The 16,390-nt window shown below is 43.5% G+C and overlaps 1 protein-coding gene across 4 annotated transcripts; it reads right to left on the bottom strand.

Moving 5' to 3' along the window:
• Window positions 1-4,099: 4,099 nt before the first annotated feature.
• Window positions 4,100-12,278, bottom strand: LOC134071745 (F-box/LRR-repeat protein 3-like). 4 transcript variants are annotated; one of them, XR_009937114.1, is made up of 6 exons: window positions 12,023-12,278; window positions 10,464-10,988; window positions 9,653-9,775; window positions 8,546-8,717; window positions 6,531-7,550; window positions 4,100-6,450 (listed from the first exon to the last, which is right to left on the bottom strand). XR_009937114.1 is itself a non-coding variant. In XM_062528584.1 (5 exons), exons 2-5 carry the CDS (start codon window positions 10,962-10,964, stop codon window positions 6,910-6,912), a joined length of 1,437 nt encoding a protein of 478 aa, XP_062384568.1. In that variant the 5' UTR covers window position 10,965; window positions 12,023-12,278; the 3' UTR covers window positions 4,100-6,909. The 4 variants fall into 4 exon arrangements, 2 of the variants coding, with proteins under 2 accessions (XP_062384568.1, XP_062384567.1); XR_009937115.1 differs by having other exon boundaries at window positions 6,523-7,550; XM_062528584.1 differs by having other exon boundaries at window positions 4,100-7,550; window positions 10,464-10,965.
• Between the last annotated feature and the right edge of the window lie 4,112 nt (window positions 12,279-16,390).

The raw sequence follows: 16,390 nt of genomic DNA on the forward strand, positions 1-16,390 counted from the left end.
AATAGATACAGAAAACGCAAATAAGTTATTAGAACGGCTTACTATGGTTGAGCAAGAAGGAAAATGTCTCGGGGAAGTGTTTCTAAAAGCATATTGTTCATTTAGTGACAAATTACCTTTATGCCTAGGTTATAACAGGAGTGAAATTCACATGACTATTCAAAAAATAACCTGAATTTTCAAATTCGGCAAATTCCCAAATTCACATAAAAACTATTTGGCATGAAAGTCCACAAGGACTACAAATTACAACGTGACGACTTAAGTGACAACGAGCCCCCAACTTGGCATCTGGGTTAGCAAAATCTTCCCCCGAGTTTCCTACCTCTTATTCACACATGAAGTGACGTGAACGATGACGTTCTCACTGGGAAAAATGTTTTTCCAACGTGCATGAACACACCGTTATTTCTGGTTGATTGCAAACCAAAATGTGTGCACATGTGTGTGTGTGTGTGTGTGTGTGTGTGTGTGTGTGTGTGTGTGTGTGTGTGAGGATAGGGTAGGTCACACGGTGACATAACATAACATGATTATTTCTGAAATTCGGTTGAAAGCGTATCTGAATCTCAGAAATAATCCCGTTATGCAGGTAGCTTAAGATGGCTGCTGCAGGCGGCTACATCAAGTTGAATCCCCATGGTGACCGAGAAGCGGGGCTTCACTGATGTCACTACCTGAGGCTAAGTGGTAAATTAGACGTGTCCTTTCAATCAGGAGGAGCATGGGCTAGTGCCTCTTCATTTGTTGCCACATTTGTATATTCTGTGGCATTTGGCATTTGGTTTTTACAGCACCAACTATATATAAAAAAAAATCTTGAACTCAACCATCGAAGACGCTTAATTGAGTTCGTCCAGCTTAGGTGAGAAGGAATAGGGAGCGCCAGCATGCTACAGGTGACCGCTCTCGGAGGCTCCTGCCAAGCTGGCACACACACATGCATTACGGCCTACTACCAGTCAACACCACACCACACGTTGGGCAGGGAGGATCTCGGTGCGATGTTGCGTTGCAGAAGGTTGTGGTAATAACAATGAAGACCTGTTTTTGGCCTTCCCGCCTCATATCTGTGTGTGTGTGTGTGTGTGTGTGTGTGTGTGTGTGTGTGTGTGTGTGTGTGTGTGCGTGTGTGCGTGGTGTCCTATTTTTTGATTGTTTATTTTGGTCAGACACACCTTATTAATGAAGCAGTTCAACACTGTTAGGGTTTTGCAGGTCAAGGGTGGAGGAACAGCATCTTCTCCCAGTACACCTGCTTCCTATTGCCGATAGTGAACAATGTATACTTTGCCAACTGTTTGGCCTTCAATTTGCCCAGCCCACCATGCAAAGTCCAAATTGCACCACTCTACTGTATGCAAACTCTCTCTCTCTCTCTCTCTCTCTCACACACACTCACACACACACACACACACAGGCCTATTGCGTGATTTAGATCTGATGTGGGTGCGCTAGACAAAAAGACTACATTTCACTGCTTATAGAATTAGTCGTAAGGTTGTGAGCAGCCTGTGTGAAAGTTATTAGTTTTATCTCTTATCTATGTAATGGCCGCCTTACACCAAACAACTTTGACAAGATTTGGGAAAGATTCTTGAAAGATTGTAGTCTTTTGCAAGAATCTTTCCCAAATCTTGTCAAAGTTGTTTGGTGTAATGAGGCCATAAGGTGAACAAGCCTGACAAGGCGAGCAATGTTTTTTTGCTTCTTCTAACGGTTTGCCTTCAAATATGAAATGATTTTGGTTATATAGCCAATTATCATGTATACAAAATCCACCATATTAAAGGGCAGTGAACAGCATATCTGAAGTCATTTACAGGTGAAAGATAAGAGAAAAGGTAAAAAGAAAACGGGGCCATATGTTCTTCAGTCTCACCAAACGTTCAGAAAAGAAAGCAAACAAAAGAAAGCTTCTTAGAACACTTGTGCAAACAACAGCGTGTTCAACTCACCACTGTTTTGAATCATGTGCTTTGCAATGATGTGCCCGTCTTGAACTCAAGCTCAAGTCTGCAGAGAACAGGGGCCTGTACTACGAAGGGAGCTCAACCTACCCAGATGTAACCCAGGGTTACTTTGCTAAACCGGGGTTGACAGAACCTGGTTATCTTCATTGGTGCTAATCGGTACTACGACGCTGAGTAAGAAGTTGATTTGTTGAACTGGGGTTAACCTCATCGGAGTTGGTGCGCGTTCACATAAAATGGGCGGGTTGCAGCGCAAAATCACCACTTTTAATGATGACGCGATCACGCTATTTTACGCATAAGGAATGAGCAATGATTATAAAAAAGTTGCGAGGAATTAAAACCCACTTTACGATAGGCTACATCAAATACGTCGGCAGCAAACAAAGCAAGACAAGGCTGTTGGCAACGTAGGCTATTGCAGATCGGATATATGAAAGTAAAGTTTTATTTCATGTTCCTTAAATAGCCTATGTGTTACGGAGGATTAATAGCTTGCGGAATGTCTGAAATGTGTTGAAATAAATACATTTTGAGTTCATAAGAGTCCTACAGATGCAACACAATTCATGCCATGTATATTAATAAATATTAATAAAGGATAATTGAATGTTTAGCCCCATTGACTGATTTAGTGTATGCCTATCCTGTGAACATTTTAGATGCAACAGCAGTGCCGCTGGCAGCAGGTGAAAATGAAACTCAAGAACATTCAGAAGGTTTACTTTATAGGGCTAGTTATAGCTTGCATTAATATTTCTTAATTATGAAAATATGTTATATTGCCAATGCTTATAGCCTCCACTTTGCCTCGATCAGCTGACAAATGCAACGAATTCCCTCGGCTGAGAATGTATAGGCTATCTTTCATAGAGAATATTATATGGAGAAAGATTCTGGCGGTCTTTAAAAACTCTCGCCTTGCGAAGAGAGGCGCTTACAATTTGCGCTCCAATAATGTATCTTCCAAGTAGCCTACGTCGACATTGTGGGGTGTGGTAAACCGCAAACCTCGGGTTAACCAAGATCATAACCTGCTCGGAGCAGGTTTGAGATGCAGCGTAAATTGCCATGGCAGCATACCTAGGTTAAAACCTATCCACCTTTCGTAGTACGGGTTAACCGGGAAGTTACGCCACACGTGATCAACTTACTCTCGAAGTTACCCAGCTAAGCCAGTAACCCCGCTTCGTAGTACAGGCCCCAGGCCGTGTCAGGCCAAACATCAGGCTCTTTGTTTCTTAAAGGTTGTTTCTTAATCAGTCATGGGTGTGTTTTGGGTGTAACATCCTTTCATTCAATGAGTGTGACATCTGTCATTATTTTTAACAGGAAGCAGTGCACTTTAAACAGCGCATCATTTTGCCAGTGCATTTGAGGGAATGTGCTTGCACGCGAGATTGTGTATAGAACACAGGGATTCCACTGAACCTGCTTTTCTGAAACCTGTTTGACTACATGCATTCTGCACTAGCCTATTATTTAAACTCGAAGGCAAAGTGATGAATCATCACTGTGGTCTCGTAGGCAAAACAGTTCTACACAAATACTTACTTTCCCTATTGGTTGACAAGTGGTGACAATCGAAAACATCATCTGAAAAAAGCAAGCCTTACTCCAATAATGTTTGAATGACTGAATAAAACCCTTAAGGATAATTATACTGCAGAGAGGTCGTCAGGGACTGCTTGCTAAGGGCTGCTTATCCGTCGTGAGCCAAAATCTGGCGCAAAACTCTGCCAGACTGGGTGCAAGATAAGAGTAAGCTTTGTGCCGTGTTTCTGATCGCCAAAACAAAGGCCACACTGTTTGGTTCCTCTGCGGTTGCAAAGGTGGAGGACAGATTTGCATGAATGGTGCACTAGAGGAAAGTAATGGAGAAGAACTGTGCATGGCCATGATGCAACCCTGAGAATAGACTGAACTGAAGTTGCAGAAATGGCACGAATGTAAGGCTACAAATCTCATATGAATATGTATGTCAACAGGTATGTGTATGCATGTATAACTGTTTGCAGAGCCTTGGTTCCTGTTATCAATAAAGGTGTTTTGGTCTCTAATTCTGTACTAACTGGTCCTTTATATGGATGTCTTTTGATAGACAAATAATAAAGAAGATGACAACATTTTTAATACATTCACAAATTTTTTTATTCAAAATCAAAAAAAGCAAAACTGAAAACAAACAAAAATGTCTCTCCTCAATATTGGACGAGCGCTTTTTCTGGATAGATCTCTATTATGTAACGTACAAGAAAGAGCTCAATCAACAAGCCAGAAGTAAAGGACAGCAAAAGGAATAATAAACAAAAGTATATCGCCTTAGTACAAGCTCGTACAGAACTCTTCACTTACAGCTGCAGAGAACACAGCGCCGAGAGCAACTCTACTATCATTATACATCAGTCTGTCATATATTATGTACACATGGAATAATACATTTCTATATAAAGTGCAGGGGTAATCCACTTGAAAACAAAACAAAATGCATATCCATATCTCTACACACTTCTAAAATTAGAGGCGTCAGTATACTGTAGCTTGAATTGTGATGTCTGGAGGGCTGCATCCCACCGTATGGACAGATATGTCAGAGGGACCGAGTAAATGATTCTGAGGGTCACATGACCGACTTCCTACGTTGCCATGGAGACATACTTGACCCTGGACAATCAAAGGTCAGCCAAAGGTTAAAGGTTGTGCATGCCAAGCTCAGAGGACAGATCAACTTCCTTTCAGCTCATCCCAGATTCCCACAAGACTGACTTGCCTATTTCGATGCTGATTTCTTTTAAAAAAAGAAAGAATTGAAATACCATTTATTGTCTGTCCATCACATCTGAGAATATTTCTTAGATCAGAATTTTCTGTTTTGTAGCCTATTTGTGAAATACGAAAAAAAAAGGTACAAATAAATCGGCACCTTGAAATGGTGTCTCTGAAGTAGGCATGGAAAAAAACAGGTTAATCCGTCCCATCACAGTGACATAGTGTAGTGTGTGTGAGTGTACGTGTAGCGTCTATTTACAGTGATGTCAGCAAACCTACACGCTTCTACAAGAGAAAAGCTGCTCTGTTCTGACAGGAGCAGTCAAAACCGGCACACAAGCCCCCTCTAGTGGAGGAGAGTGGGAACAGCTGCACAAAGCATCCTTCCCATATTAGGCAGGCCTATATATCCACAACAACTGAGACCGTTTGCACACATGTATATACACATGTACCTCACTTGGAAACTGTACACATCAATATCATCATCATCATCATCATCATCAAAACAAACCACTGATGAATACAAAAAGCAGTTTTACACCAAATAAATTACACGGGATCAAGCCAAGTTTGGTCTTGGGAACGAGGGAGGGATGTAGTGGGAACACTGGGGCAATAGAAGGGCGGGGGGGGGGGGGGGGGGTACGGAGGCAATAGAAGGGCGGGGGGGCGGGGCGAGGGCAATAGAAGGGCGGGGGGGGGGGGGAGCCCACAGAATCTCCATCATATCTGCAAGTAGAAATGAGAAACTGGTAAGATCTGCGAGGCTCAGGAAAGCCACCTCAGCTGGACAGGAATTTGTGTCTTCATCCTCTTCCAGGACAAAAAAGAAGAGGGGAAAAAAAAAAAAAAAAAAAGTCCACCCACATTATTTATGTACAGTATAAAAATAGCTGAGTCATCCTCAGCTTCTGTGTGAGTACGCCGTGAGGCACCAACCATCTCCCACATCAGCAAAGAGGAACGCCATTAATGCCGCTAACAAGCGGACATGGGGCTTGCGAGCGAGACAAAAGCCAGAAAGCTTCCCGTGGGTTCATCACACAAGCGTTCAAATCCAGGTGAGTTTCCGTCTCTGATGCAGACCCAGGCGTGGGGATCGGTGATACGGTGGTGCCGCGTAGTTCTACTCTCTTCCCTCGGGATTAACCAACATTCTCCTGGCTTCCTGCAGCTATCCTGCCGACGACTCAACACACTTCAGAACCAATCAGATCTGCTGCAGAGTCAAGGATTAGGCTAACCTAACGTATATACAAAACAATGAAACATTTTGCTTTTCATTAAATTGTTTCTTCATTTCTTCTTAAAAGTGCTATATTATGATTTAGACATCCAAATATCCAAATGGATAATAAAAGACCTTCCAGATACTTCCCAGAAGTGAGATCCTACACTAGCATCAATTCCACACCAATTGCTAATCCAATCAAAACTCATTCCAATGAAAGACAGTCTTTTCAGCCAATCACAGCCCTGCGTGGGACTGCTGGATCACTCCTCCCTCCCTCAGGTTCAACTGATCTGCATCTCCATGAGGTCTTCCAATCTGACCAATGAGCTGAGAGTCCTGTCTGACCATGGAGTTTGATTGGTCCATCTGAGATCCTGGAGCTCAGCGGCGACGCCCATCTCTCCCCTCCCACACACTCATAACACACGTCACAAAAGTCCGACAAGATCATACACACACTCACACACACACCTCATGATGAAGAATCAAGCCACACTCATAATACACGCTACAAAAGTCCGCCCAGATCACACACACACTCACACACACACCTCATGATGAAGAATCAAGCCACACCCAAACATACCATAGCAGAGTCTGAATAGTTCTCTCTATATGTGTGTATGTAGATGTGTGTATGTGTGTGTGTGTGTGTCAAGAAAAACACATCGGGAGGATCGGTTTTGAAGTGGAGCTTTGAAGTGGACCACTCAACATAGCGATCGTCTCATTCATTCTAGCAGAAAAGGGCAAAAAAAGGGGGGGGGGGGCATTGCGGGGGGAGATTGGGGGAGACGGGGGGGGGGGAGAGGGGCAGGTGGTCACCTGGGCCACAGGTGAGAGTACGAACGCCTCCCCCTCCCTGGCATCTTCAGGTGGGCATCATGTCGGGGTCTACCAGGTGGGCATCATGTTGCATCATGTCGGGGTCTACCAGGTGGGCATCATGTCGGGGAACCAGACGCGGCCCAGGTGCTTGGACACCTCCCAGTGGATGTCGTCCAGCTCGTACTTGTGGTCGGGCACCAGCACCTCCTCCATGATGGACAGCTGCGAGAGGCGGCGGCCGCACATCTTGACGAACTCCACGAAGGCGCTGCAGGACACCTCGCACTCGCCCAGCCCGATGGCCGTCAGCTGCTTGCAGCGCTCGGCGATGCGGATGAGCTCCTCGTCCAGCGGACGCAGGCCGTTGGCGCACACCACCAGCTCCACCAGGCGGGGGCAGTGCAGCCCCACGCGGCCCAGCACGTCCTTGCTGACGGAGCGGCCGAAGTACAGGTGCGTGGCGGGGATCTCGTCGCGGAAGAAGGGCCCGAACTCGTCCTCGTACAGGAAGAAGTACATGACCAGGTTGAACTTGGGCGAGTGGCGCACCATGGCGTCCCAGCTGCTCTTCTTGATGGAGTGGAAGTGCTGGCCGGGGTTCTCGCTCACCACGTCGATGCGCAGGTGCTCCAGGTGCACGTGCTTCTCCGACGACAGCGCCAGCAGCAGCTCGTCACTCAGCAGGTGGTAGTTCAGCGCCAGCTCACGCAGCCCGTGGCACTGGTCCGCCACGCACAGGATACCTGGGCACAGGTGCAATAATCACCATTAGAATAAGCTACAGGATACCTGCACACAGGTGCAATAATCACCATTAGAATAAGCTACAGGATACCTGGGCACAGGTGCGATAATCACCATTAGAATAAGCTACACACACCTGGACACACAGGTGCGATAATCACCATTAGAATAAGCTACACACACCTGGACACACAGGTGCGATAATCACCATTAGAATAAGTTACAGGATACCTGGGCACAGGTGCGATAATCACCATTAGAATAAGTTACAGGATACCTGGGCACACAGGTGCGGTAATCACCATTAGAATAAGCTACACAGGTGCGATAATCACCATTAGAATAATTATGTGTTTGTAATGGGGTGTGTGATCTGACCTGCTGGGGAGACGTGTGTGTGTGGTGTGTGTGTGTAGTCTGACCTGCTGGGGAGACGTGTGTGTGTGGTGTGTGTGTGTAGTCTGACCTGCTGGGGAGACGTGTGTATGTGTGGTGTGTGTGTGTAGTCTGACCTGCTGGGGAGACGCGTGTGTGATGTGTGTGTGTGTGTGTGTGTGTGAGATGTGTGTATTAACCTGCTGGGGTGACGTGTGTGTGATGTGCGTGCGTGTGTGTGTGATGTGTGTGTGTATGTGTGTGTGTGTGTGTGTGTGTGATGTGTGTGTGTGTGATGTGTGTATTTACCTGCTGGGGAGACGTGTGTGTGATGTGCGTGCGTGTGTGTGTGATGTGTGTGTGTATGTGTGTGTGTGTATGTGTGTGTGTGTGTGTGTGTGTGTGTGATGTGTGTGTGTGTGATGTGTGTATTTACCTGCTGGGGAGACGTGTGTGTGATGTGCGTGCGTGTGTGTGTGATGTGTGTGTGTATGTGTGTGTGTGTATGTGTGTGTGTGTGTGTGTGTGTGATGTGTGTGTGTGTGATGTGTGTATTTACCTGCTGGGGAGACGTGTGTGTAATGTGTGTGTAATGTGTGTGTGTGATGTGTGTATTTACCTGCTGGGGAGACGTGTGGGCAGCTGCTCATCTTCAGCAGCTTGAGTGTGTCGCTGTTGTTGGCCACCAGCACCTTCAGAGACGGGTCGTCCACCGGCGTGTCGTCGATCTTCAGCGACGACAGCGACTTGGAGTTGACGAAGACCACGGTGAGCGCTGAGATGAAGTGAGACTGGCGGAGAGAGACAAATAGCACCACGGTGAGACTAAATTAAGACCACGGTGAGATGTAGTGAGACACAAATAAGACCACGGTGAGATGTAGTGAGACACAAATAAAGCCCTATTCGCACGGGATTAGTATTACCTGTGGACCTCTGGTCATTTTCAAATTATCGCCCCACCTCTGTGTTACTTGCAGCGCGTTCGCACGGGATAAGCAAAGTCTGTAAATTTCTCTATTTTCACTGACATTACACCCGGATATGTCGTATACTAACGTCCGAAAACAACGCAGAAAGTAGAAAAGATATGCAATTGCAACAGCAATCACTGAGATGCAGATTCGCACGGGATTAGTATTATCACCGGACGTCTGTGTTTGGCGAAATACAGTAGGTAATTTGCGGCGGAATTTTTACTTTACAAATTACAGACATGGCACATTCGCACGGGACTAAGATCTCAGGCATCCTCCGCAATTATCACAAATCACCAAAGGTCCACAGGTAATACTAATCCCGTGCACATTCAACACTCCTACGAGTAAACTGCACAGGGGTAGGCATAAAACATTCCTACAAATTAAACCGCACGAAGGTATGCATAAAACATTCCTACAAATTAAACTGCACGAAGGTAGGCATAAAGTGTACACTGCACGAGGCACAGGGTAGGTTGGGAAAAACAAACAAATGAAAAAAGAAAAAGAGGTCTGGTGCAGGGACTCTTGAGATCAACACAAAGCCCCGCTGGTCTTGGCCACCTGACAACACTAAAGCCAAACGCCTCCGCTCAGACAAGCGGAGCTGAGCGGAGTGCCACTCCCCACGCATGTGTGCGCGTGCGTCAGGCAGTGTGGTGGCAGCGTGGCACGAGGTGGCGTGGCACGAGGTGGCACAGCGTGGGCAGGGGCTGGGCGTACCCGCGCATCACTACTGGGCGTACCTTGGGCAGCTCCATGAAGCTGGGCCTCGCTGTGGAGATGAGGCCGAGGGTCTTCAGCGAGCAGTTGACCAGCTGAGAGAGGATGTCACAAGCCGCCTCCGCAGACTCCGTACTGCTGTCCACCTACATAGCGCGCACACACACACACACACACACACACACACACACACACACACACACACACACACACACACACACACACACACACACACACACACACACACACACACACACACACACACACACACACACACACACACACACACACGCACACAAAAAAATACAATTTAGATTCTAGACTTGTGCATTTCACCACTCCTCCTTGCCGTGACCCTGGTACTGTACTGCACCCTGGCTCCCATAGGACTGCAGGTAAACAATAGGAAGCCGTTCACCTTGATGTACTGTACATTCCAAGTGACTGTATATCCGTCTCGCTAAACCAGCCCGAGATAATTAATAGCCCCTGCAGGCGCCCACTGGGTCATTCTTAGCATGTGTTGCGTGAATGTCATTGTTGGTGTGTTGGTGTGACTACATGGAAAGATATGCATTCATAACACAGAGGTAAGCTCACTAATCACACCCACAGTCTTCTCTTGCAGCCTCGCCCAGTAGGGCTGCTTTAAAGAGACACACACACACACACACACACACACACACACTAATCACACCTACAATCTTCCCTTACAGCCTCACCCACTGGGGTTCTTTTACGGACAGAGACACAGAGGCACAGATACACGCGTGCACGCCCACACACACACACACACACACACACACACACACACACGTCAGCTATCCTCGTCACCTTGAAGCTGACGAACTGCAGGTGGTTGGAGTGCCTCTTGATGATCTGCTTGATGAGGTCGGGGTGCGTGGCCTTGAGGTAGGAGCTGGCGGGCTGGTTGAGCTCGAACTCAAAGCAGCGCCACAGCTCGGGCATGTGGAAGGCCTGGTTCCAGCTGCGGCACACCTGCGACGCGTACGCGCGGTCCAGCAGCGGCAGGTACTGGAAGATCTGGAGCAGGATCTCCTGCGGCAGGTGGCCCCAGCTGCGGCAATCCTCCTCCTGCTCCTCCTGCTCCCCATCTAGGTCCTCCTCCTGCTCCTGCTCCTCCTTCTGCTCCTGCTCCGGTTGGGTGTCTTCGTCCAAGTCAAGTCCACGCAGCCTCTTGCGTTGCTCTAGGGGTCCAGGGCTCACACTGCCACCGCCACCGCCATCACCTCCTCCTCCTCCTTCTCCTCCTCCACCTCCTCCTCCTCCTCCAACTCCTTCTTGCTCTTCATCACCTCGTTTTGTCCTTTTCATTCTAAGAGAGCACAAAGTAATGTTCTGGAAGAATTGGAATTAAATAACAGTCTTAATATAGTATAGTATCACACTGGATAACTGAATAGATAAGCATGCTATATCAAAACAATACACAAAGTGCTAGATGGTTGAAGTATAATTAAAGTTTACGCATATTGGTACACATTAATAGACAACATAGATTATGCATGACCACTTAAAACTACATTGAATAACCAACTTCACAATAATGGATTTAAACAAAGTGCTACATATTTGAAGTATGGTAAAAGTTCATGCCACTTCAAAATAGTAGGCCTAACACTTCCATTCCAATAGCCTCATTGTAAGAAGCTGTTTTAATTGCTGCGGTCAACGTAATGGACTAGTCTGATTAATGTCATGCTATGCGTCATATTAAAAATGGCTATATTAACTCAATAGGACATAAGGATTACCAAAGCATAAGACAACAATAATTGACGAACAATTAGATAGCAATAATTGACCAACAAGAGCACCCAACTTGTGACATGGTGTTATGAGGCTAAAGCTAACATTTTGTTTAGCAGCTACGCCCTCGCGCGCCTCCTTTAAGTAATGGTATTAGATTCTGGTCATGTAACATTCGCAAAAAAAACATGGAGACGGCATATTCAGAGATTACTCAACACTTTAATCCTTCTAATATGTACATTATTACTGTGTTTTCATATGGTTTGTTTACACTGGCATCTAGTTTTGACAGCCCAAGTTAGGCTACACTCGGATCCTGCGTCCGCACATCTTTAGACTGCTTTCCAATGTAGCTAGCTAACATGCTAGCTACACCAGTCCGCTGGCCTGCGTCAAGTTAGCCGTTCTAAGTAGCTAGCCAACCAGCTAGCAACTCAGCCCCAAAATTTAACTCACTATTTTAGGCCTCTGGGGCACGGAATAAATGCTGAATACGTTGATCAACTGAGCATCGTATAAAATCATTCGATCGTTGTGTTGCTGTTACTTCTCTGAACATGCTAATATAACTGACTAAAAATATTGAGAGTTGCGCCTTCACACCACTCGTCCCCTCCTACCTGGTTTGTTTAGCTTGCAGTCGCAGTGAAAAAAGGCGATCACTTTTCACATCAACCAGGGCCTGCACTGGAATACCGCATCAGAGATGGCCAACCGATCAAAATCATTTGCTCTTAGCCGATATTTGGCGAACAGAAAGTTTGGCGAATCCAAACCTTTTCTTGTAATAAAAATCTATTTGAGTATTTTTCCGTCAGTCTTGTGACCTATTTAGTTTTCTGATCCACGCAGCTTCGGGCTCCAAGCTCGCTGAAAATGGCGTTGTTGTGTTTCGAGAAAGCAGGGCATTGTGGGTAATAGCGTTTAGTGCACTTCGCTCTCTGGCCTGTGGGGGGTGACTATTAGTTAAAATCATAGCCTTGTACAACTGTTTTTCTTAAATGCCTGAGTTGTTCTGATAAGTTCAGCATAACAAATAAATATGCACAGCATGAGCAAAACCTAATATTCCATCTTTAAAATGTCTACCCCCCCCCCCCCCCATTTCCTACGATGACAAAAGCTGATGATACACAACAGACTAGGCCTACACCTTCTTGAAAAATGTTGCTGTACAATGTTCCTGATATATTCTGGCAGTGGCACCCCAGGAAAATAAAATCTTCAAAATGTTTATCTCACAAAAAAATAATCACCTTCAAACTTGTTTCTCTTAACCCACCTTTAAGAGAAATAATGAACAAAATAATGAAATGCTAAGCACAAATATGTGTGAGAGAAGAGGAGGGCTCAGGAGTTGACATGAAAAGATATGAGGATAATAAAAAAGATAATGAGATAATAACTCAAATCTAATGAAAAGATATGAGAAAATAGCTCAAATCTCATGTTTTTTTCTTTGACTGGAACATTCTGAATGATGTCGGGCACCTTTCTTTTTCCAGGAGAACTTTCAGAAAAGGCCAATCAGAACACATGGAACCAGTTACTGTATGTGGTTGCTCAGCAACATTTCTCAACATAGCTCCCATCAAAACTCTGCCTCCTCTAAAACGGCAGGTTCTTGTCCTCCATCCGCAAAGGCAAACAGGCCAACCAGTGATGTAGTGGTAAATTAAGAGCTGGGTAAACTATGAATTCTGTGATCTCAGTGATAGTCCAGTAGTAATAGGGTCAAACCCGGAACAAATTAGTAACAAGCTGAATTTTTCAGGATATGTTCAGAATACCTTTAGGAATAACATACTAAAAGTCCCCGTGAATCCCCCTTGTGCTCTCTGAGATATTCAAGATGCCGTCCAAAATGGCCGTAATTTGGAGATTTTTCCGTATTTCAGGCTTAAAACCTAATACAAATGCAATTAAAAGGTCAAAATATATGTTTTATAGGGCAAGTAAGTCAATTTCATCATTAGTTTATTGAATGGAGTCATTTCATAATAATACAGTTACCTCCATTATTGGAACACATGCTAAAGTTGACTGTATAAAATCGTCTTTTGGAAATTGATCTTAATGCCTTAAATGGGAAAAAATGAGGAAATATCCAACCTTTAAGGACATCAATTTTGTTTGTGAATAAGTATATATCATAATGGATTTCATTTCAGTTAGCCTATTAGCTGGTTTCATTCTCATTGAGCTCAATGCAATTCAAACCAGCTAATAGGCTAATAGGATAAAATCTTGCTAATCTCTTGGTATGGTGAAGGGTATGTGATGATGTGGGGTTATTTTAATTCCAAAGGCCAAGGGTTCTTTATCAGGGTGCATAGTGTCCTGGATGGATCCATTTATTTAAAATAAATAAATGAATAAAAAATCGTCCTGCCTCTATGGGAATTTTAACACATAGGGTTAACATAGGCGTTCCAATACTATGACCCCTGTATTTTAAGGAAAACATTTATTTATTTACGATACATTATTCATTTAGAAAGATATTTCCTCATTTTTTAATTCAAGGCATTAAGATCAATTTTCAAAAGATGATTTTATTTAGTCAACTTAGCATGTGTTCCAATACTTATGGTCGGAGGGGCTGTACTGTACATCACTTCAGTCATCATCCTCATCATCAGAAACTGGTCTTGATTCTTCAGTTTCTTCATCATCTAGTAAAGATGACAGAGTTGGCCTTCCTTTGCATCCAACTTGCACATAATCCGTGCATAACTCCTTACAGATAATGCATGACTCCGTCGCTGTCGCTGAATGACTCTGATGTCAAAAATGTAATATCTATAGACTGTGACCATGACCATTTATATGTGAACTCCTACTGAGCTCAGGACTTCACAAGTTCACATTTAAGAATGTTTACAGTACTGTACCTGCGTGTAGGTTTCCAAGAAGAAATTACAATCAAGGATTGAAATGACAAAAAAAGTAATTATTTGCATAATGAATACCTCTCGTATACTGTATGTTTATGAAATGGCTTTATTACTTGATGTTTAGGACGTTATGTACAAGTATAATATTATATGCTATATGAGGTCAGCAATATAATATTATGTGCTATTATATTACAAAGGTTATAGAGGGAAAATTGTTGTCTGATTGTTTGTCTAACTGTGCGTTCACACCAAGAGCTACCAAAGTTGCAAGATCGCTTTTGTAGCTGTAAAATGCAGCTGCTACATAATAATTAGTTGTTCATGACATGAGAGATTTTAACCTTCAATTTCAATTCTCTTAACTCAATTTGTGTTAGAAAATTTAAGATAATCTGCTATTTTATATAGCTTATAATAATAATAATAATAATAATAATAATAATAATAACAATAATATCTAAAATTGTATTGTATCATGACCTTAATATCGTGTAGCCTATCGTATCGTGGATTGAGTGCATCATTAGGCTAGATCCCTACTTTTAACTTTTTTTAGTCTCTCTAGTCGCCCAAATTTTGCCGCTGGTCGCTTTTGTTGCTTTAATTGCTCGTCTCCATTCAAAGTCAATTGCTTGCGATGATTTTGCAGCTTTGGTCACTCTTGGTGTCAAGGCACGGTTACGTTCCATCTCACTATCATGTCGACTATCAAATTTGTATGTACATTTTGTGTAATCTTGTAATCTTGGTTAATTTCATGGTTCCATCCAGGACAGTATGCACCCTGATAAAAGTTGGAATTAAAATAACCCCACATCATCACATACCCTTCACCATACCAAGAGATTAGCATGGTTTTATTTCCGTTAGCCTATTAGCTGGTTTGAATTGCATTGAGCTCAATGAGAATGAAACCAGCTAATAGCTTAACTGAAATAAATCCATTATGATACTTATTCACAAACAAAATTGATGTACTTAAAGGTTGTATATCCTCATTTTTTCCATTTAAGGCATTAAGATCAATTTCCAAAAGACGATTTTATACAGTCAACTTTAGCATGTGTTCCAATACTTATGGAGGTAACTGTATTATTATGAAATGTCTCCATTCAAGAAAGTAATGATGAACTTGACTTACTTACCCTAAAAAGCATATACTTTGACCTTTTAATTGCATTTGTATTAGGTTTTAAGCCTGAGATGCGGAAAAATCTCCAAATAGCGGCCATTTTGGACGCCATCTTGAATATCTCAGAGAGCACAAGGGGGATTCACGGGGACTTTTAGTATGTTATTCCTAAAGGTATTCTGAACATATCCTGAAAAATTCAGCTTGTTACTAATTTGTTCCGGGTTTGACCCTATTTTGAGCTAATGCTCTTGGACTATGAGGTAGACTGTGTCATGCAGTATTGAATTATTTTTTTTTATTTTTTTTAATATTTTAAAGCTTTCAGAATGTCTTTTGTGGTAGTAGAGGTTATTGTGCAATGTTTATAACAATGGGATGGTATTAAATTGTCAATGGTCAGGTTTATTACATTGTTACAGTGTTGGTGAGCGCACATTTTGTGCATGTGGATAAAACAGTGTGATTTTTGAATGGTAAAAGTTGCAAAGATAAACTGTAATAAGAAGTGGATAAACTGTAATAAGAGGTGGATAAACTCTTTTGAGAGGTGGATAAACTGTAATAAGAGGTGGATAAACTGTAATAAGAGGTGGATAAACTCTATTTCTGAAATGTCAGAGGTGGATAAACTGCTTTTACTTCAGTTGCGTTTAGCCTCCACTAAGGCCAACCGAGGGTGTCAATCCATTTCAGCATCATGGTCTTTGAACTTGTTTCCGCAGCGGCTACTAAGACACAGCGTGTGGATGCCCAAAAGTGACGGACTGAAATGAGAGAGTGAGAGAGCAACATAACTGCTGAAGTACGTAAAGTGCAAATAGTTCTGACTAACGAAATGCCTGCTCAGCTTACACCTGTTTGTTTTAGTTCAGTTGTATGCATACAAAACTGAAGTGCTATACTTTTTGGAAACCCATTTAGATATTGTCATGCCATAAACTATAGGCCAATAC

The sequence above is a fragment of the Sardina pilchardus genome, chromosome 23, assembly GCF_963854185.1.
Source record: "Sardina pilchardus chromosome 23, fSarPil1.1, whole genome shotgun sequence".
Lineage (NCBI taxonomy): Eukaryota > Metazoa > Chordata > Actinopteri > Clupeiformes > Clupeidae > Sardina > Sardina pilchardus.